The 23,035-nt window shown below is 37.3% G+C and overlaps 1 protein-coding gene across 1 annotated transcript in view; it reads left to right on the top strand.

Annotated features, from left to right (window-relative positions):
• The first annotated feature begins 9,303 nt into the window (after positions 1–9,303).
• tsc22d3 (TSC22 domain family, member 3) overlaps positions 9,304–23,035 on the top strand; it is a 32,986-nt gene continuing 19,254 nt past the window's right edge. Inside the window, exon 1 of the mRNA XM_055034126.1 lies at positions 9,304–9,990. Within this exon, the coding sequence (XP_054890101.1) occupies positions 9,650–9,990 (341 nt within the window). The 5' untranslated portion in view covers positions 9,304–9,649. The remainder of the gene's footprint in view (positions 9,991–23,035) is intronic.

Here is a 23,035-nt window from a genome sequence, read left to right as displayed (position 1 = left end):
AGTGACCCAGCAGCACTTCACTTCCTCCATATGTACATACAGCTCAATATCTATAAGCCCCAAGCACACTCAAAAACACTCAGATTTCTGTTCATGCACTCTGCAAACAGTACACTGTGACATTTAACATAGACTCAGATTAATTTACTGTGACTCGTCACCCAGATACCATTTCGCATTAGCAGACTGGAGTCTGTCACAGTTGTCATGATGTTTCATCTAGAAAGGCTTTGAAATATGGCTTCCCAGTAGTACCAACACTGGCAACCCCATGATGCGTCCCACTCCTGTCCCATTATCACAGATATATGTGGAAAAGATCTCTACGTGTTTAGAACTAAAACTAGGTGTGCATAAGTAACAAGTTAAACCATAGAAGAAGAAACAAGAAGTATGTTACACATTTAAAGTCTTTGGATTTCATGCTGTCTTTCAGAGGGATTTCTGTTCATACAGCACATATAGACATGTTTTAAATAGTAGATTTTCCTTCTATGCTCTGGAGAAATGTGTGTAGACTGTCAAAAACAAAGTTTTGTGTTTTGAGACGAGTGAAAAAGCAGAGTGCTTTTTGGGTTGGAAACACCCCATTAGAAGTGTATTTTTAAAAATGTCAGACATCCTTGTGTGAAAGCTGGAAGCTGAGAAAAATCAACTTACTGCTTGACACATTTATTTATTTACATTAAAACTCCACCAGATGAAGCAGAGAAAAAATATTCTTCAAATATGTTTCTGGGGATCCTGACATGAAACTCACACACAATACTGATGACAAGTTAAGTTACCCACACATACAATTATTCAAAATAAAACTTTACTTAGAATAAATAATGCATTGTGAAGTGAAGTGACTCAGGATATTAAGTATAATGAACACAAAGAAGAGAAGCTGGCACAGAGAGTCCAGATAACCAACTGAAATCAGTCAGTATTTACAAAACAATCCTGCTTCCTGTCAGTGCAAATTGATATCACTTACTTTCATCTTAATTGACTGCCCAATAAAGGCTTCCTATTATAAAGATATCAGCATACAATGGGGATTCATAAAACTAATGAATGACCATTAGAAATCCATGAAAACTGTCAGACTAAAGGGTTCAATGACTCAGTTTTCCTCTGATTTATTTTTATTCTCTTTTGTAAACACATTCCCTGCTGGTTAATATGTAGTATTCACTGTCATTCATAGTAAGCAAACAGAAGTGCAAATAATTGTCAGAATATGGGAAACATACTGACAAAAACATTTCTCTCTTCTTCTGCATTGCCAAAGAATGAGTAACACTAAATTTGCGACATTTCATTTAATGCTAATTAGCTAAGGAACAGGTCTGTCTTACACTCTGTTGGAGATTTTGGAAGATGGATCTCCCCAGATGAAATGCCTAATTGCAGCTTAGTTTAATTCAGGCATGAAAAAGACCATAAACAAACACAAAGAAAATGGAAAGACCACACTCTTAATGTAGTTCAAATAAAGATCAAATGGCTTTTGGAACCACTGGGATCATGTTGTTTCTCCTCTGGTGAACTCAATTTATTAGCTGCAACAAAATGAAAATCTGCATTGTCCTCTTGAAAATTTTGTCAAAGCAAACAGACCTTATACCATTTGTTGCTAACACTTTCTCTGTAACAGAGTCTGTCCAGGATTCCAGTGAAGGCTGGCCCCTGGAACGACTGATTGGATTTAATTAACAGTGAGTGAAGAGGCCCCTGGAGCTGCAATGTTTTTTTTGTTTTTTTTCTGTGGCATTTTTCTTCTTTTAGAAATACTGTCACCAGAGATTCAACATGGGAACCCCGGGGGAGATGTTCTTGTAGTTGTTGCTTTGTTTGATCTATGTTAGGCCCCTGGCAAACGTTAAATTTAAGTTTTGTTGAAAACATCTGAAAACACTGCACCAATGTTTCCACTGTGGAGGCTTAGCCAAGGACACTTTATGGTTTTTCATACATAAGAGTTTGCTGCGACTTTGCTGAGGACACTAGTGGATGTTCTCAGTCTGACTTTTGACACATGTAAGCTCCAGGACACAGGAATGTCTGACAGACCAGACAAACACTGGGTGCCACCATCAGCCTCAGGATTACATAAATGTAATAAAACCAAGCAACACATCCCCTCTCACTTCAACTCACCACCCACTTCACATTCTTGTACGAGGGAAGATTTTTATCATAATAATATTTTTGAGGTCTAGTTCTGTCTTTCTTTCTAGGGACATGCTAGATTAGGGACTGTAGACGATCTTTTAAAAAATACATACTTTCAGGAAGGGTTTGCTCTTTCAATACAAATGAATGCTGATATTTAAAGATACTAAACATAACTGTATTGATTGTGCTGACCTCTAACACAAGTGGCTAAAACAGTAACAATGTTGGCTTTTTTTTTAAGTGATTGTAAAAATCCTGTTTAACAGCAGAGCTGTGAAACACTGACGGCTGCCTCTCTCTAACTCACGTGTAGTCCCTAATATGAATAATCAAAATTGCAAAAATATGCTAAACACTACTGTATAGTGTAATTAACGAATGGTTTAACATAACAAATAGCAGCAAAACAAATTGTTTTAGTCTTATCCACAGACACCGCTGTTATTTGCATTTGATATTGGAGAAAATAAATCTATTGCTTCTGACAAGAAAAGAAAAACGTCATTGAACTGCTGTTGATCTGTTGCAAAACAATTAAGATTTGCAGTAATTCATTTTAGTTGGACTCTATCTGTTGAAATAACTCTGTCCAATAACCCTGATGATTTTAGTATAATTGTAGCTTTTAATGGGTGCAGACACATTCTTATGACTTCTGAGAAACTGTTAGTTTGTTCTACTTTAAACGTTTTATTGTTAATAATTTTATTGTCTTAAACCACTAAAATCTTTCTTTTTAAGATTCCTAAGGTTTTCAAATAGAAAATAAATTTGAACATTCAAGCCAGGCATCAGTTTCTTAAAGCTGTCCATTTTCTTTTTCTCTCACTTAGTAATATTCAGTCTGAAATAAATTACATTTGTCTGCAGTGTGGACCTGCATGAAACGAGACACATTTTGAATCAATCAAAGAATAAAACCTTGTATTGTTGGTCCTGATGTTCATCATTTTTGACTACTTATAGATTATAAATTTTTCCTCTCCTGGATCTTCCTATTATCCCTGGCAATATGTCAGGATACCAAACTGTGGGTTAATCGTTTTGGCATGACATAAAAATATAATAAAATATCAGATATGCTTTTAATTGCTTAACATCTGCTGGTGAGGATCATCAAAAGTTGACGCAACTCCAATTTTGCAGAATTGGAGTTACATTCTGTTTGATTTAAAAGGGATCCCATTAAAATTTAAGCTGAGCCTGGAGAATAATCAGCATAAGTCTTTCTTCCCACATCTTTCTTTAAAAAGAAATGTCTCACCTAAATTTAAACCAGAAGTGTTATCCAGGCTAACAGACTCTTTTCAAGTGATTTACCATTGCAGAAACTGCAACACTAAATCCAGAAGCATAACAAATCATTCCTTCAAAGAAGGAGAGTTGGAAGTCAAATGTACTGTACATGCTGCTGCCGAAAGGACACCGCCTGCTGAGCAAAAAAAACATTTGAACCTCAAATAATCAGCAGAAACATACAGGGGAGATCAAACATTTGAATCAAAGTAGCAGCACTTCAAAAATTGACTGCAGGGACAAATGAATTATGGGAAAGCTCAATCTTCAAAAGGAATATCCCAAGGTTGTTCGAAATTCTCGTTCTTTTTACTTAACACTTATCAAGAAAATTATGATGCATTATTACATCTAAGAACTTTGTGGGGAATATTTGCTGTGTGTTATACACTGCTTTGAAGTTCATATTTATTGAACTTTTATATATTTTATCCCCTTAAAACCAACAAACTCATTGTGTTTTAATAGGATTTTATGTGGCAGACAATACACTAAATGCTGAGGTTTAGTGGAAGGGAAATGATCTGTGGATTTTACAACTCAGCTCCCTCGAGTCATTAATTTTAGAAACATATTTCATTGCAATTACAACTGTGATTTTCAATTACAATTAATGAATAGATGTTAACAGACATGGAATATCTACATCAACTTTTCTACCCTTTTCCTGCTGAAGAAAAGCAAAGTATTTTGATCTGTATTTAGCTTCCAGCTTCCTCATCCCTGCAAAAGCAAGTATCCCACTGCATGATGCTGCCACCTCCATGTTTCATTGTCTTTTTGACCCCCACACAAGGCACAATATTTTGCATGTGGCCGAACACTTGTTTTAATGTAAGCTAACCAAATGTAATCCATCTGATGTCTCTCCTATATTCTTGTGTAGGTAATTTGTGGCAAATGTTTTGTCTTTTCTTTAAAGGCCACATTTTTTAAACATGTGACTAATAGTTTATCTGACAACAGATTGTACTTACAAGCACCAACATTTTCCTTGCACATCACATTAACATTAAAAAATATAATTAAATGTCAGAGAAGTTTTATCAATGAAGCCAGGCTGCAAAGACTAGGGTGGATAAAACAGTGTAGATTCTACACTGTAGAAGGTAGTTTATTTTATGTTTCCTCAGTGAGGAAGACAAACTGGTAGATAGAGGAATGTGTAATTTAAAAAGAAAAAGGAAAATGTGTAAATAAAACTGAAGTTGAGTAGTGAGGAAGGTGGTAGAGCAGGGCACTAAGAAAGTAAAACCAGCCATGTTAGGCAATGTGCTCAGATATAGGTTTCCTGACAATTACTTCTCCGATTTAATATATGGCCTAAATCTACTTTATGGCAAGCACTTGCTCACCACTTGAGTTCAGTGCCGTATGCTCCTGTGATGGGAGATTGCCTGCTTAACTTTTTTTTCTATAATCCAAGACTAACCAGAGGTGCTGCATTTCTGAAAGATGACTGGACAGCAAAGTTAATCCTTAGAGGGGATGAGAAGCTTAAGATTATTTGCCATATCTTGCCAACCAAGGATAGGAGTCTGTCTGGGTCTGGTGTCTTGACCAATTGCAGCCCAAGTCAGAGGATCAAATTCACAGGTGAGAGTAGCAGTAAAGAAATAATGCACTGGGATGGAGACAGTGTCATAGATTGATTCTGTATTCACCTACAAAAAACTGGACTCCAAAATTATTCCATGAATTAAGAGGAGGGTCGCTTTCTAAACAATGATGCAGCATTATCTGTTTATCTTTTTTTTCATGCTCTTTTGCACATTTCTCAAATGAAGAGACCAAATGTACAAAACTACTAGAATGTAAACACAAGTGCCACATTGAAAATGCCAGCTCCAGTTATGAGCACATTCTGCAACTTCTGAAATGTTAAGCAGAAAAAAAACAAGTCGTATTGCCTTTTAGATGCATAATTAGTATAATGTAATACACAAAAGCATACTGTATGACTCGTTTGCTTTTACTGCCCTCTAGTGTTATTTACGTTTATTTGTAACATTAATGCCATAGCAGAGTGAACTTGTTTTATCTGCTGTTTGTGCTTGAAAACACAAAATGCAGCAAAATTCTCTGATTGCCAGCATTTCTAATAATGTTTAGAAATAGTTGTGGTAATTACTAACTGACCAAAAACAGAAAATATTCAGCCTCACTTAGTAATACAGGTAGTTCTGTGTTTTTTATGTTCCTTAAATGCAATTATTACACTTCACAGTTTAGGCACAAGTTGAATATTTTTTCTCATTTTCCAGGCTGCATATGAGGATGCAATCTCTGCACTAAAAAATGTACACTGGCAGAGAGTCTTACATCCATACTACAATATCTACAAAACAGTGTTTTATCAATCTTCTTCCACAATACAAGACTGCAAGATTTTTACTGATGGACTAAGGCAGATTTTACGTCAATCATCCTGATGATACTTTTTTGTAAATTAATCACTAATTTCACTCAACAAAGGTTTCCTGAAAGTCTTTCAGTATCCAAGAGCTTAGCAAGGTGAAGCCAAATGACTTGTGAAGACCAAATTATATATCTGTCCACATGCTTGGTTTTATATTGAACATCTATTATAAAATGTTCTTTATAGATATAAACAGCTTAGGTTTACTCATGATTTCAAGCCTGGTTATACTTACCATTTTGTTCCTGTTTTTGAGCTTAAGTTGCTCTGAAACGTAAATGACAGCAAATATTTTAAACTTAAATAAAGTCATACTAGCTGGGCTTTTGCAATTGTGCATCTTGAAGCAAAAGGCAAGGACATGTCAGGGCTGAATTATCAGAATTATTTGAGCAGATTTTGGAAGCATGCCACGGTAACACAGAACATCTACTATCCTACTTTCTGTGACCTAGTTTAGACAGCTTTGGGACTCTGTCTGTGAAAAAGCAATTCCCCACCAATCAATGTTTTACACACATTTTCTGCATCATTTGGCATGGTGCAATCTAAATGTCCAGAGACTTAATTTCTGTCCAAGCAAGTTAAAACAAGACCTCAAACAAAAGATAACAAGCAGAGATAAAACTCTCAACATGCATTCATTACTTGGTGTCAGTTTCAGTGTGTTTTCTTTCAGACAAAGATTCATTCAGTTTAAACATTTAGGATTTAGGCATCTTCTAATACTATTGCTTTTGAGCAACAGTAAGTAATATTCTTTTCTTGCATGCTTCCCAAATACCCTGGGAAGCATGGATAGGTTGCCAGTTCATTAGGGGGTGACAGAGAGACAAACAAGAAAAACAGCTTTAAGCGCACAATTTAGAACCATATGGTGTCTAAAGTTATGTCTCAAGAGCAAGTGTCCTGCATATTACCCTAGATCAAATGATTGGTTAATTCTGATGCTGGAGAATGTCTAGACATGCGTACCTGTCCTGTAAGCATATAGCCACAAAACATAAGACAGCAAAACTTTCACCTCTTCTTCTTGTCAAAGTTACGTCTCACAAAAATTCACTAAAGATCCAACCCAGCAAAGCCTGCCTGATGTTATTGTGTTCCATTCCTTCTTCAAAGACCTTCTTAGGAGTAGCCATACTGAATCATTTTCTTGCATTTTTCATTTCACAATTCTCCTCACACTCTCGAATGAGAACATGTTAGGACTGAAACCAGGCCATTCAAGTGTTTGTATTTCCTTCTTTCATGCAATGTGTGCAGAATAAATATTTTTCTTTGTTTACATACTGAACAATACTTGGACATCAGTTTTGTTCTGAGTGTTTTCTGGATATTTTTTTTAATATCACCTCCCAGTCAGGTAACTGATCTTTTTACCAGGGCCCTGATGAAAATTGTTATGAAAAGAAAGGATTTCTTGCTGATAGCAGAAAACCAGATCTCAAACAGAGGACCCATCACATCTTTACTGTTATGGTGCATACAAGCAGTCACTGAATACGGAAATACTCAGCAATGCTTTTAGTAGAAGGTTTCAATTGAAAAGTATTATACAATTTATGAAAGTGATCCTATACTTACACATAATTCAAATTACGTGCAAAATAATGAAGTATGAAGTGTATTCTGGTGCAAAACCATAAATGCAACATTGTTTGCTAAACTGAAAACACCGTCTTAAAATAGCAGTTAGAATAATTTACTTGAAAACATCCAAAGCTGTGAAGCTGCATACAATACTATCTGCAGAGTTGAGCTGTTTAGCTAAATATGAGGCACCACACACAGAATCATTCAACCTGCAGCTAGCCTAGAAAGAGTAAAAGCAGAAATAAACTTTTGCTGAAACTGTTGTGAAACAGTTAATTTTAAAGCAATTCCTCAATGCTTCCTATTTTCCACTAGATGGCAGCCTACACCCAGATTAGACTGGTATTCTGCTCTCACCCAGCCAAACTGTAGCAGCCTTGCTGCCTGAGGACATCATTACACACTCAATAAAGCAATAGTCAGTCATTTTCTCTGCTAAATTGATCCCCCTGCTCCCCTACAATATGTGCTGTGATATATTTTTTTCTGCAGCAGAAACAGCCTGACACTTCAGAGTACAATTATCTTGTTGCCGTGTTCTTGCGTGACCATCCATCTGTTGACAACATGCAGTACACTCATTGGTCAGCGGCCGAGGTCAGCAGTGCCATCATCCTGGAGCATCAGCGCGGTGGTAATGACACTGTGCTGGTTTGCACTAAAGCTTGTGAAGCATATTTCTGCAGGGCATGAACATGACACACACAGTTCCACAGTTTTAAAAGAGATATGAAAATTGACAAAACTGCTATCAAACACAGTGGGGGCCTGATAAGATTATGGCTGTGTGCAAGTTGAGAACACAGAGTGCCCTGCTCTCACTGACATGGTTTTATATGCCAAACGCGCGCAAACAAACACACACATGCACACAACAAAAAACAAAGAAAAGAACATACACACTGAATCTATTTTGGCAAACAAGCTCATTAATGTCAGATTCTGCCTTGAAGTCATGCAGATAAAGACCATCAGTTACAATCAAATACAAAATAAATGCTCAAACTTGTTTAGATGCTCAATTTAAAACTCTGTAGTCTTGAACTTTTCTTTTACTTTTAGTGGTCAGATGAGACTAAAACTGAACTTTTTGGCCTTCCTGCAAAATTTTCTATGTGACCTGATCTCAACATTTCTACTGTGAAATGTGGTGGTGGCATCCTGTGGAGATGCTTATTTAAAGTAGGAAAAGTAGAAAATTGGAAGCTGGTCTCAGTTGTTTGGAAGATGGATGGAGTGCTGCAAAAAATCTCAGCTTGAGGTCAGAGGTTTTCCAATAACCCTAAAAGTACAATGAGATCTACAAAGGAATTGTTTAGATCACACTTTGTGCTCTAAAGACATTTATTTGAGTGACTGGAACGTGACAAAATAGGAGAAAATGCAACGGGGATTTTTTTTTGCAAAGCCATAAACTGTGTAAAGTCATAACCAGAAGCAGGACTTCTCAATGAAACGTGACACCTTTAGCTGAGGCAACCCTTGTGTACTTTTATTTTCACAACTTAGCACATCTTCTCACAGGTTAGAGTTGCTGCAAAACTTTCTCTCTCAGACACTCCTGGGGCTGTCAGCAGTTGCACATGTTTCAAGCATGCTCACCAAGGTGCCCTCCCTCTCTCCTGTACTCACTCTGGTAATCTGAAGGAGAAAGAAGGAGGGACCAGTTTCTGCAAACAGTGATGCTTTTCACCAATCACAGGTCTTTCCACTCCCTCTGTGCGTCCTTCCCTCCTCTTTTGCTCCCTCCTCCGTGTCTCTAGGCACGCCAACCGAAAAAAAAAAAAAAGTTCAGGGAAAACAGTGATAAGCAGCAAGCAGCTTCTGGGTTTTGCTTACAAGAGGACTCCCGCTGAATCGGGGCGAGAGAATGTTTGCTTAGAACTCTATTTTCCTGCCACTGTAGCAAAACAGTGCAGCAACGTCGGTTCGGAACAAAAAAGCTTTAACACAGGACAGCCACAGGAGGGGAGACTCATTGACAGAAGCAGGCAGAGTGCGTGGCGACTTCTCAGGAGGAGCTCAACCTGACGTTTTAGCCTCACTGGCCCAGGCCAGACGTGGGGACAGGATGACACACTAGACTGTCCCTGAACTTCTTCCACTTTGTCCTCACATCAGTCTTTGTCATTCCTGCACCTGCACCCTTTTCTCACTCACCTACCCACGAAGATGTCAGATGAAGACTGCCGCTCGCCCATAGGCCTGGACTGCTGCAGCTGCTGCCTGGACCTGGCCAACGGGTGCGATGACTCCCTGTCCAGCAGTCCGACCCGAAGCCATGGCACTGCGGGGGCCCTGCCACCAAGCCCCACCAGCCCCAGTGTGAACCACTTCCGCCAGCTCCGCAGCCAGCTGATGTACCAGAACCTGAACACAGACAAGCTGAACAACATCATGAGGCAGGACTCCCTGGAGTCGGTGGTGAGGGACCCCTGCTTTCTCCTCAATGAGGGCATCTGCAGCAGCAAAATCGACCAGACTATGTTGTCCATTCTACTCTTCTTTCACAGGTATGTTCAATATTCTGATTTGATTAAGACATACTTAACTAATAAGTCAGCAACTGAATCTAGAAGGTCTGTTCTCACAATACCAAATTTTGATTTGAACTGAAAGTGATTCTTTATGGTTCTTGAAGAATATTTATGAAGAAGTTTGCCTTCTCACCTGTTGAAGTGTGCATAAAACTATCAATGAAAAATAAGCTATAACTTATCTTTAGTCATTCAGACTGTTTTCAGATTTTATTGAAAACAGTTATCTGATGTCTTTACATGCAATGGCTATTGCTTGCCTTACCTTGAAAATAAATCAATTTTTTGGACAGATTGGGGGGGAAGAAAGTAAAGTTCATTGTGAGAAAGCAATTTCTTCTGATAAATTTATTAAAATAATTCTTTTGTGGTTTGACACTTTCAACTGAAAGTTGAAAGTGGTGGAAGAAGGGAGTTAGAAGGGAGTTATGGGAAGTCGGCAAGTCAGATCTGTAACTTCGGGATAAAGATTGTGATGCTGATTTTTTCTAACAGCATCACAGTGTGTCAAAGACCTCATAAAAACCTCCCTATGAACTCTCTGTAAAGGAATTTGCTCCCTTCACACACCACTTGCAAACAGTAGGACAAATGTCTGTAACAAACAAATTATGCAATGCGAAGGTATGAAGAATTATTAATAACACATTTTAATAATGTGTTATTAAAATTTTTTTAATAACACATTATTTAAACCTCATAACTGCATTTTTGATAAAAGGTCTTGGTGATTTAAAGTTTGATTTGCTGTTGCTTCAGTTTTTTTCTAACAAGCTGCAGTTTTCAGTGTTGTTTAATTTTGTGGGTTAAGGTCAGGCTGATGTAATTTTAGAAAGGAAAATCAATACATATTCAGGAAAATAAAATCCCATTCAACAACATTCACACGCAGTATGCGAAACACAAAAACATCAAGGTGGATTGTTGAGCAGTGAAATTTTTATAGATTTAATTTTACAGGTAATCTTGAGGACATTCTTGATATTTATCTCAGCGTTTGTTTTCTCTTTATAAATATTTGCTTTCACACAATCTTGTGCTTTCTTTAATGTTTATCATCACTGTTTCACTGTTATCAGAGAGCTGGATATTTTATTGCTGTTCCTCAGTTATTACATATAATTACCTTGACAAAAATATATAGAAATAAATTAGGTGTATTTGTGTGAGCATACAAAAATAAAATAAAAGCTCATAATTGTAAATTCACTGCCATCTTTTTATCATATTAAGAAGTCAAACAAACCCCATTTTGTATGTGCTGACTATTTGGATAAAACAAAATCTGTACAACTGTTTGCATAACTTTTAGGCTTCACTCTGGAAAATGTAGTTACTCTTAAATTTTTCAGTTGTTTGGAGGCAGAGAACATAACTGTTCTCTGGATAAAAGCTGTAATGATGCAGATTATCCATACCAGTTAAACTTTAACCAGCCTTTGCTTTGCTGGACTGTATGACTGTTCTAATCTCTTTGGCTCATGATCTAGTTTGCATGAGTACAGACCATGCAGAGGACATAAAGCTCATTTACTGCAGTCTTCACCTGATTGGCTGCATGAGTATTACTATCACTGTTTCATTTGGAGCCCTGCTGATGGAGTCAATAGCGGTAATTACAGTTATTCTTTAGCACAGCCTGGATAATATTTTGTATTTGCATAAAAATAACATGGTGGCAGCAGTCAGAAAATCTTCTATTATAAATAAAACAACGCTTGCAGGAAGTTTCTATGAGGACTTATTGGTATGATTGTTGTTTGAGGCAAAGCCAAAAGGTCCAGATTGGACCAGGATTTGTGATTCAACAGAAATGAACCAAACAATATCATTTATCTAGAGGCGACGACAGGTGACTGCAATGCTGCGCCACTTTTGTCTCATTTTCAGTCTCAAAAGTGCCATCATGTGACAAACTTGAAGAGTTGTGAACACATACCATACAATGACTGATCATCAGACTTTAGGGTCATAAAAAGAGTCAAATAACAGCCAAAACACAAAGGAGTGAAAACTTCCAAAACAGCAGCACAGTGTGTCAAAGACCTCATAAAAACCTCCCTATGAAGTCTCTGTAAAGGAATTTGCTCCCTTCACGCACCACTTGCAAACAGTAGGACAAATGTCTGTAACAAACAAATTATGCAATGCGAAGGTATGAAGAATTTCATCTTCCTGTCTGAAACTTAATCACTTTAAGGAGTGAAAGCCTCAGCTATGTGTGAGAATGTTCAGCAGTGATGGGTTTGAAATAACAGTGAGTTGTTAAAACAGCGCACGCAAATGTTGCATAATTCATCTGAAGATGAGATTTAACCTTAATCTCCCAGATCTTGCCTGCAGACTAAATTTTTCTGCTCCTTTGGGAAAGTTGTGATAAATGGCTAATAATTCTTTAAGAGAAACTACAGACACTAGCACTGTTTAAATGTTCGCAGAAAACAGCATAAGTGGGACAGAAACAGTGACTTTCCTTAGTTTCAGTTTTGTTTACAGCAAAATGAAAACTTTATTGTATGGAAAATGGTTGGCCAGTTTATCTTGAGTTTATTGCCGGGTGTGGTCAGGAAACATCATGACCTGACTTCTCAAAGAGGAGTAAAGACATGATTAGGCTTTTTCATAATCCCTTTCACAAAGTCTTGGTTCAAATACTGCTTAGACTACCCAAAAGTTTTAATGTGAAGATCTATATTTGTTCATCTTTAATGCTGCCTTTCTAATGTGCTTCCATTCTTGTCCGCATTTCTTGACAGTTGGTGTGAAACACAGTTGAAACACTCATCTTTTAATGTTGTAGCATGTCAAATAAATAAGTTAATTAAAATCCAGCCTGTAATCTGAGTACATTTTGTTCTGTGTTTTAGAAACACAAAGAGATTATAGTTTAAAATGAACAGTTTCACAATTTGTGGCACCTATAGAACTGTATGCTTTAAAAACAAACATGACAAAAGCATTCATAAATATATATAAATTAATGCTGGGATGTTTTTCTAATCACCGAAGCCCTTACAAGTAGAGAAAAAGGTACCCCAAACATTAATTTCTCCTAGCATCTATTCAAATTGGAAATAAAAGACAACATGCCATTCCCATCAGGCTGGTGTGTGTTGATCTTCTGCGCTTACTTGCTTAAACTTGTCCATTTCTACAATCGGCAAAGAAGTTAAAAAGTTTAAAACAACTGGAACAACTGTAATAAGCAAGCCTGGACGAGAAAATCAGCTAATCTTCCGACCATGCATGATGAAGAGGAAATTAAAAACAATTTCCAGAGCTTAGAAAGAACAAATCTTTCCAGGAGAGATTGTGCTATTTTCAGCAAATATTCCTTTATTCCAAGGTTTTCTAATGCATCTTTATCAGGTGTGCAAATAAAGAAGAAGGCAAATAATTCATATCAGTTCACTTGGAACAATCTGTGACATTCAGAAATTACAGTGCATCTAATCTCTGGTGAAATTTCAATATAATCTACCATCAACAAGACTTCCTCATTGCTTTTATATCACTATAAATATGCAGGAGACGCTGTAAATTCCTTCTTAATCCAAGGTGTGCCCAGACAGTGACCAATTTAGTTAATTTATACACAAGTCACACCTGAAAATGTGCCTCTTATCATTGAACCTTGACCCAACTACAATTCTGCAGCTTTAAAGAGGCATGATTTGCATGAATGGTGAAACAGACATATGGAAAACCAAAGCAGGGCTCAATGGGCACTCAGTTTCACCCATGCTTTGTGCAGTCTGACTGCTTTACGTACCATTCTTTTGAGATTACATTCTGTATTAACTCCATCTCTTAAGAGCCTTTCTATGCAGATCATATTAATGTGGAACAACTCAAAACAGTCTGGAGTTCACTTTCCAAATTCTTACCATATAATGCAAAATGTATTTTCTGGCATGCAGGTTAACAAACCAAATAGGTTGCATGCAGAAACAAGCCCAGAGATCAGAACAAAATCACAGCACCACATATAGCATTCCCTTTTCCAATGTTACAAAGACATTCTTGTGCAAGAACGATGGAATCTTAAATCCTGTAAAGACATGGCACAATATACGATCTGGAATAAGTTCCCAGAACTGTTATTAGCTATCCCTGCGCTGCCCACATTAGAGGCAAAACATCATCATAAGCCATAAAAGTTTCCTAATTACATGTCTTGATTTGTGCTTTCTTATGAAAAACAAACCACAAAGACAATTTATTACTTGTAAAGCAAAGATGAAAAGTGTGTTTCACAAAGGTCTAAATAAAGAATTAATATACTATAATGATTAGTGGATGGATGGATAAAAGGATCCAAAAACTTATGAATTATTCAATCAAATTGGATTTATATTTTCTATTACTCATTTCTTTATTATATAAGCAATAACAATACACCAAATAACAGAAATACAACTTACAATAGATTATGTTCAATCAGTAAGCAAATTTTTTTTGTTTTCCTTTGTGTTATTATCTGAGCTAAATCCATGTTGTTTCCATGTAAGTAAACATGTATAATATACGTAAATCATGATTACTGGCCAATAAAGCAATATAATTATATGATAACAATTTTGGCCAAAATTATCATAAATTTCCATTCCTAATTATCATTTCTAATAGTTTTTCTTAAAAGAAAAATGTTCTTGCAGAATTATATATTTGTATGCTTTTAAGAACATATAGAATTAAATAGAAACTTATATATTATTTGAAACCTTGGTCTTAATAAAACGACCACCACTTCTCTTTTCAGTAGACCCATGCAATGGCAGAAGTTCCCTAAATGCATACAACATTATTGATTTAAATAGTAATAAGAAAAACATGTAAAGTAAAATGTATTTTAAAATACCACCATTACCTCACAACATGTGCGTTTGTACATAAATTATGCTCCTTTTGAACTGACATAACTCTATCCGTTTCATTTCAAATGCTCACATGAGGTCACACAGCCTCAATTTTTAACTCACACCCGCTTAAATGCATCTAATGATGTGAAGTGCAGATGTTTGATGGCCTTCTCTTCGACTGCCTGTGAAATGTCTCTATCCCCCAGGATACAGAATCCATTAAAAAAAACAAAAATCTGCTCTTTTCCTGGTCCTACATGGCACACAGCTAGTTTCATTTTATGCATTGGGTATTGGCTTAGAATAAAAGGCAACTTCAGCCAATAAAAAACAGATTTAGTCACACTGTGGACTGAGGCAGTAAAGCCTAAAATGGAGTCTTTAATGACACCTGGCTTTTGAGTTGATGCCTAGAACAAAGTGCAGGCACACTCTGGTCAGTTTCTCTTTATATTGCACTTTACTTTTTTGTGCTTGTTGAAGAAAAGTCTGAGCTGTTGGAGCATCTGTGTTTGAAACACAGTTGCAGAGGGCAATAAGGCCAAAAATGTCAGGGGGAATGTAATAGATTCATGGTTCTGACAAATAAAGGCCATGAGGAGCAATGCCAGGATGGAGAGTTGAAGCTTCAGAAAGAGTCAGGCTGTCAGACAGGAGGCAGGAAAGAAGACAAAACATAGTCCGGACTAACTAAAAATAGGGAACTGATGATAGTGAGCTGAGGTTAGATATAGGCAGAGTGCTGATGTTTGTGGTATAAATCAAACAGAGTGCCAAAAAGAGAGGAAGTCTTCATGAAAAGTCTTTTTTCTTCTTGGTTTCCAGAGTTTCTTCTACAATAACAAGAGGTGGTCAGGGATCACTGTCCAGCATAAAAGACTACTTTAACAATTTAGCGAGTATTTGTTTGTCTTTGAAACACATACTGTACCATTTTGTTCACTGGAGGACCTGGTTAAAAATGTATGCCCAATAATTTCTTTTTAATTGGGCTTTTATTGCCTTGTTGTACTGTGACTTTGTGAATAGCATGGGAATGTTCTTGGTGCATTGCCAGACGATTCTTGGAACCACCTTCACATAGTTGGTGTTCCAGTTTATAACTGCGTCAGACTGTTAAGGGCCTCAGACATCACGCGATCCGGTCTACTCTCTGTAAGAAAATGACAAAACATGAAGAATACACACATTTTACTTCCTGAACCTGCACAAACACAAACAATGCAAACTATTATTATGATCCTTTTGTGCACACAGAAATGAATGTGTGTGTGTAAGGGCGTGCACGTGTGTTTATGTCTCAATGTATAAAATGTACAGACACACCCTGGACCACAAGTTCATGCAATCTGGGCCATACATCTCTTTCTTAAAAGACACTGCTGCCACTTTGTGCTCAGTTGCTCTTTGCAACATTACAAATATTAGATATATTGCAGAGAGCTGTTCATTTTCTCCATTAACTTTGTTAAAGATTATTTGCCTCAATATCACTTAACACATTTTTCTTCTGCACAGACATAATAATAGTATGGTGTAATTGCAGACTCACTACCTTACTGTCACCAAAAGAATGCAGGGTGTCCAGTCAATAGGTGCTGGAAACACTACAAAATTTGCAAAATGTCCTCATAAGATTTTCTTAAAGGAGTTATGGTAATAACTTTTCACCTACATCTTAACAGAATCATATATTTTTATCGCAAAGGTTTGTATTACAATGTATTCAAGTTAATTTTAGCTCAGATCCCCATTTGCACCAGCTGACTTTTGACAGATTAGGACCCATAATCAAACCAAAATAAGTTTGAGCAAAAAATGCATGATGAATCTCTAAGCACTATATCAGACTGTCAAGAGAATACAGTATAAGCGCCTAAAAAACATATAGGCTAAATCTGTGGAATGTCAAAACATAATTATGCATTTTCATATGAAAGACTTAGATGAAGCTTCATGTGCTGAAAAAAATTAAATCTCCTTTTTAATAAAATAAAAATCTGTATATTTTCTGTGCATGAAACAGCAAGGGTATATTACAAAATTACCATATTTAAGTGGTCCAAATAAATATAGCAAATTTTCTGCCAAATATTGGCCAAATGGTAGGAATAATCTTGGAAACTGGTATGTTATTACTTGTTTTATTGAACTGACATGAGGCATTTTAAAAGCACAGGAACACTCCTGAATACTCCTTCATTATACAGAGGTGACCCAAAGCATTATTAGCACATCACAACAACAGAATCCATCTAAGCTCTTTTGTCCCGAGCGAAGATACTGTATGTGCCAAAGGAGGATTAAAATCTGTGTAACACATTAGTCATTGAAGTCACATCCTCAAGATCAGATTGTGCAGAGAAGCAATTAAGAATTATGACAAGGAGCTGCTCATGAGCTCTTTCCAAACCATTAAAATCAAATGCATTCAAACTCAACTTTGGCCATTACAATTCAAGTATATTCTGGGCCTCCTGAAAGCCCAGAATGACCTGGTCAGCTGCCCTTGCATGAGCAGACACAACCAACCAAGCCCAAACATAAAGGGAGGCAAGGAGAACAAGATATCAGATTGCAGGACAAAGGAAATTGGGCTACCAGTATGTCAAAAATGCAACATTGTTCCTGAGCACTCAGTCTGACTCGCTGGTATTTTGCTTTGTTATCTGAGGAGCAGGATTCCCCTGTGGCTCCTAAAAGTATGTTTCCTGCTCTCTGCCAATGTTATAAAGGTTCACAAGACTTTCCCAACTTCACAAAATACCAGATATTTACCTGAAATAAGAGTTTGTTTGTTGTATGTCAGCATATGCAGGGATGGAAGGATGCATGTGTGCAGGACACTTTACTCCACCTTTGCCTAAAATATAAAAAAAATAATTCTTGCTTGGCTAATCCCCCCTTTTTCCACTTTTTTTTCTTGAGAATGCCAAAAATTGAGTTAAAATATATATTTGTGTTTTTTATAGTATTTTTCTGTGTTTCATATTGACAATGATAAAACGGTGACAGGATGACATAAGAAGAAAAAAATGACAGGCACTTTCCATTATAAAACAGCTTTCTGTAATGTATGCTGGAAATTGTTTTGAGTTACTGGCCTGATTGTGTAAAAGAAACCCCAGAATGTTCTCTTAATACTGTTTGAGATAGAATGTTGTTTTAAAACATAACAATTGCCCAGAACCAAAAGAAAATATGGTGATTTTATAAATGTACCATCTGAAACTATAAATTTGTGGTTTGAAAAATGTGAAGAAATCCTTCAGAATCCTGCGCTCGTTATTGCCACATGGCCTTTTCTCTCTCCTTGAGTTTTGTGCTACTCCACATCTCTCTGAGTTCCAATTGGCAGTTTCTGGGATTATGCAAGTGTGCAGAGAGGAGGTGGTGATGTGGTGGGGTGGAGCAGCTGTGACTGTTGCTCCCTGTCTTATCTTTCTGGACCATGGCTATGGTGCCTAATTAGATAATAAGAGAGCCTGTCAACACACTCTCCTTTGCATGCAGCCTAATCCAAATTGTCAGTGTAGTCATCCTGCCTCTATTTATATAGATGTTTTACTGTATTTAGTTTGGAAAGCAATAAGGCCCAAAGGATGGCCTCTAAGATTGCACAAAAATATCCACATGACACAAGTCTTTGCACATTTTGACACATTACAAACACAAAGCTCACCAACATAAAGTAGCATATAATTGTGAAGCGGAAAGATAAAGCATTTCAAAACATCCACATTTAGATTTAAAATCTAACAAGTGTTCCATTCCACCTTGTCTCTAGTTGTATGTTTTATGTCATTTTCCTGCTGAAACATTTTGTATGCGAGTCAAATGGTCTAATTTTGGCCTCTTCTGAGCAGAGCACCTTCTTCCACATGCTTTCCGTGTCCTACATGCTTGTAACATTCTTCCTTCAGAAATAGCTTTGTTTCTTTCTGACACTCTTTCATCAAGGACGGATTTGTGTATCGCATGATTAATAGGTGACTAATCAAGAAAATCTCCTTCATGTTCATTTTGTGCAGTCTGTCAGTGTTGGTGGACGGCCGTGTCTGGTCTGTTCCTTTGCCACCATTACTGAGAATAAATTAAGCATCTTGTTGGACTGAATTTTCTGTTGGGGTTTAAGATTAAATGTTTAATGTAGATTTCAAATTGTTTTGGGGAAAAAAAAGCATGTATAAATAAATTAATAAAACCCTCTAAGACTTTAAAAATGATACATAATTTTTCCATGTAACAAACTATTTTGTGCTGTATGGATACAAAATCCTGACAAAAATACATTCAAGTTTGAGTTTGTATTGTGACAAAGCATGTTGTTACATGATGTCTTTATAGTAGCCTGAGTGGAAGCTGATGCAGGACTCTGAAATGTTCACCATGTTCTGCTATCATCAACAGGAGTATTCCTCTTGTTTTCTGACTTTGTGTTAGTTGTGATGTTCTGACCTTCCTGGCTACTATTTGCTAAGTTAAAGAGAAGGTGAAATGTAAAGTGGAAACAAATGACAATTGATGAGCATTGAGCACTTCAGCAGGTATATTATAAGTATGTTGCTTGAAAAGCTTAAACTCTTTAACGTAACATAGGAAATATTTTTCAACAAAAATATGTTTTGAAATCCTGAGGTAACTATAACTTTTTGTTATTAAAAGACTGGCATCCTCAGACTTTATTTGAAATTAATTTTGACGTTGCTCCAACAGTTTTTCTTTCTATTAGACGCCTGTTTCATAAACCCAAGTGTTTTCATCTCACACTGCATCACTTTCTTTTTTGTTTAACCACAGTAGCCAGCTCCACACAATGCACCCAGACGGCGCTTTTGTGAAGCAGGTCTGAGGCAGGACTATCATTAGCCTATCTTATTCTCCCTGGGTTTTATTCACACGCAGGTTTGGGTACATGATGTACTCTCAGTGTACACTTGCACAGACACAAAGGGAGAGAGAGAGAGAAAAAGACACAGCGAGAGAGAGCGAGAGGTGTAAAGCAAATTCAGAAGAACTGCAGCTATGTTTAGATTAACTACATGAAAGACCATAAAAATATGTGCAGCTTCATTAAGAAAAGGATAATAATGGCTCAGAGAAACATACAAACTGGAGGATGACCTTGTAACTAGTAATCAGATATACTAAAGCAATATTGACCCAGCATATAGGTAAACTTTGCAGATTCTCAGGGCCTCATGCCTTGGAGCTACAAAGAAATTCACACAAGACCAATTGACAATTTCACTTATAGTGTATATATTCACTTATAGTGTATATTCATGTGTGCATAGTTATAATTTGAAGCCAGGTTAATAATTTATGCTGCTTGAATCTGAGCTAAAAAACAACTTCATGTACACAATAGCTGGTTTACAAAGGAATCAGAAAGTTATAGTCCTATGTTCCTGTTTTCATTCTTATTTAGAACAAGCACATGTTTCTGTCATGTGTTAACCTAATGAAAAAACTGAAAAGTATTTATGTCACCAGCAGTGTTTAGATTTAGGATTTAAAAACCTTCTTATAACTGCAGACAAGCTTTCCAAGAGTGCTAATTTATAGACTAATGTGATGTTTTCCTGATGGTCAAGTAAAACAAAATACAGTCAAAGCTGCTAAACCACTTGCATTAATACAAAATGCACAATTAACCATGGGCAATTTAAAAGGGGCAAAAATCAGTCAGTTGAACTGACTGATGGGCTCAATTCACCCTCCAAATTAAATTCCTCCTGAGGCTTCCTATAACATCGGGGCATCTCTGCAGACACAACATCTAATATCTTAGAAAAGAGAAACTTCAGCAGGTCTTGGATCTTTTATCAGGACTCAAAAGTTGCCACATCAGACCCCAAATCCACTTTCTGCTCTTAAAGTTACAGGATGCCTGCAGTTTGCCATCACTGATGAAATGCAAGTGTTAGTAAACAGCTTTAGGTTCTTGGGGTGGAGATGCAATTTAGGGAGACCTGATTTTCCTAAACAAGACCCTTCTTGTCATGCAATGCCTTAAACGGTAATGACTTTGGCATTAACAGGGGAACATAATTTTGGCCAAGCAGCCCATCTTGAATTGAGTTATGCATCACAAAATTAAATGGGTACAAGCGTTCTCTTTATATTTCTCTCTGTGGAACAAACAGTTATATACAGTGGATGTTTTGAAAGTAGAAGTAAACAGGATTTATGTTGAAACGTCTCACATGTGACGTGTGGCTCCAACGGCACCCAGAGAGCTTCTGGGAAAAAGCTTAAAATGTGCAACGCTGATAGGTTGAGGAAAAAAAAGGTAAACAAGCTATGCACCTCACCCAGGTGTGAAGCTGGGAAACTGGAGAACATGTTGGGCAACCTGCACGCTCTGTGGTGCAATGGGTTTGTTTCATAAAGACGGCAATAAATTATTTTTTTTTATTATTCAAGAAAGCTCATTTACCAGTTAGAATATACTGAAACTTGGCAGACACTGAATACAATTTAGCTGACATTGTTAGTTAAGGTTAGAGTATTCATGCCCTGTATGAAAACTGGCTTGCAGATCTCCATAAACCATCAAACTCTGGGTTTCATGAATAGAGTTTCCTGTTTTGTGGCAGCAGTTCCAAATTTCCAAGATCTGTTGTACATGCACTGGGTTTCTGCACTCCTGGAAAGGCCACTGGCAAAGAAAGAAAAGAAAGCAACTAAAACAAAATCGAAGGGGAGTTTGGGCAGGGCGAAGACGAGAAAATATTTGTCGACAGGTAGGCCTGTTCAGTCTGGCTCTGCTTTACTCTTTCTGGGAGATTTTTTTTTTCTTTTTCTGGGAAACAATATGTTGTGAAGAAAAATCTGAACATATTGGCCAAGTTTCAGTTTGTCTGTGATTGTTTCTGGCTGTTTGACAGAGAAAAAGATGAGACTGAAAGAGAGTGGGAGGCACCAGCCAAGTCAAATGAGCGAAAATAACAAGATGCTTCCTGTCCGTGACCTCACTTCTGTCTGCTTCGCTCTCCAGCAAGGAGCGGTTTAGACTGGTTGGATCTGACAAGACTCTCTCGCTCCTTCCCTTTGTGCCATCCCACCACCATCAGGGACAATTAATACCAGCGACATTAAATGCCCTCCTTCTGCATTCTTTCCAGTATGGTGTCATGGAAATGAATGACTCAGGGATTCATCATTATGTTTGCTCTCTTTGTTGTGTCCACAATCTGGGATTAAGCGAAACAGTAGTCCTGTATGTTGATGTTTCTGGAACAAAACACAGTCAAATGCAGCCATGAGGCTGATGAGAAGAAGGAAAGGTTGACAATTTTTCTCTTACTTAACACTATTTCTTCTCATAAGTACCCAGATTCCGTCTAGGCTGCCACCCACATCCGTGACACAAGCCTTTCAGGGGCCTACAATGCACACAAAGACCTATTTATTACTAGTCTGAATGTAAGGTGTCACATAACGGGAAGCCTCGGAAGGAAAGAGAGAGAGAGAGAGTCGTTTACGTAACGCTTAAGGTTGCAACCTTTCAGTATTCGTTGAAGTTAGTTGGGGTCAAGTGGTTTCCGTGTGTCAGTGGGAGGATCTTTTGTTGTGGGAGCGCCTGAGCAAAACAGGAAGACCAGCATCTACGCCCTTTCTTCATCGAAACTTTGCAATCACAGCTGGACGTATATCACAAGTCAACTGTAACATGTCAGAGGAGCAATAACACAAATGGAAAAAAATAAAACAAATGGTTCCATGTAGCCAGCAGTACATATTCAGTTTGTCAGTAATTTTCCACTGGTGGCTAAATTCTCCCACATTTACAGGAATCCAGCAGGAAATAATCATCTGCTGCAGGAGTCTTTCCCTCTTTGCCTTGCATCGCCTATTTACATGTCAGTTCCACACACTTGCTTCATCTGACCTTTAAGTGCAAACTGATCCATCATCCTTAGGCTTGTTTAACTTTCATCTGAGCAATGCTTCTTCTGCAGGCTACTCTTGTATGCCAGGTCATGGTGTGGGAGGGAATAGTGCACATACTGAAGAGGAGGTTACTAAACCCTGCTTTTTTGTGTTGAATGTTTGCAAAAAGTCTGAAATGCTCAGTCAAGGTGCAGAGAAAAACATGTTCTTATGCTTTAAGCACTTTGAATATCAGGTGTGTTGTGCTGTACAACATGTAA

Source organism: Poeciliopsis prolifica, unplaced genomic scaffold (genome assembly GCF_027474105.1).
Source record: "Poeciliopsis prolifica strain line A6 unplaced genomic scaffold, Auburn_PproV2 SCAFFOLD009, whole genome shotgun sequence".
NCBI lineage: Eukaryota > Metazoa > Chordata > Actinopteri > Cyprinodontiformes > Poeciliidae > Poeciliopsis > Poeciliopsis prolifica.
The sequence above is the reverse complement of the archived record's forward strand: the minus strand, read 5'-3'. Positions and strand labels throughout refer to the sequence as shown.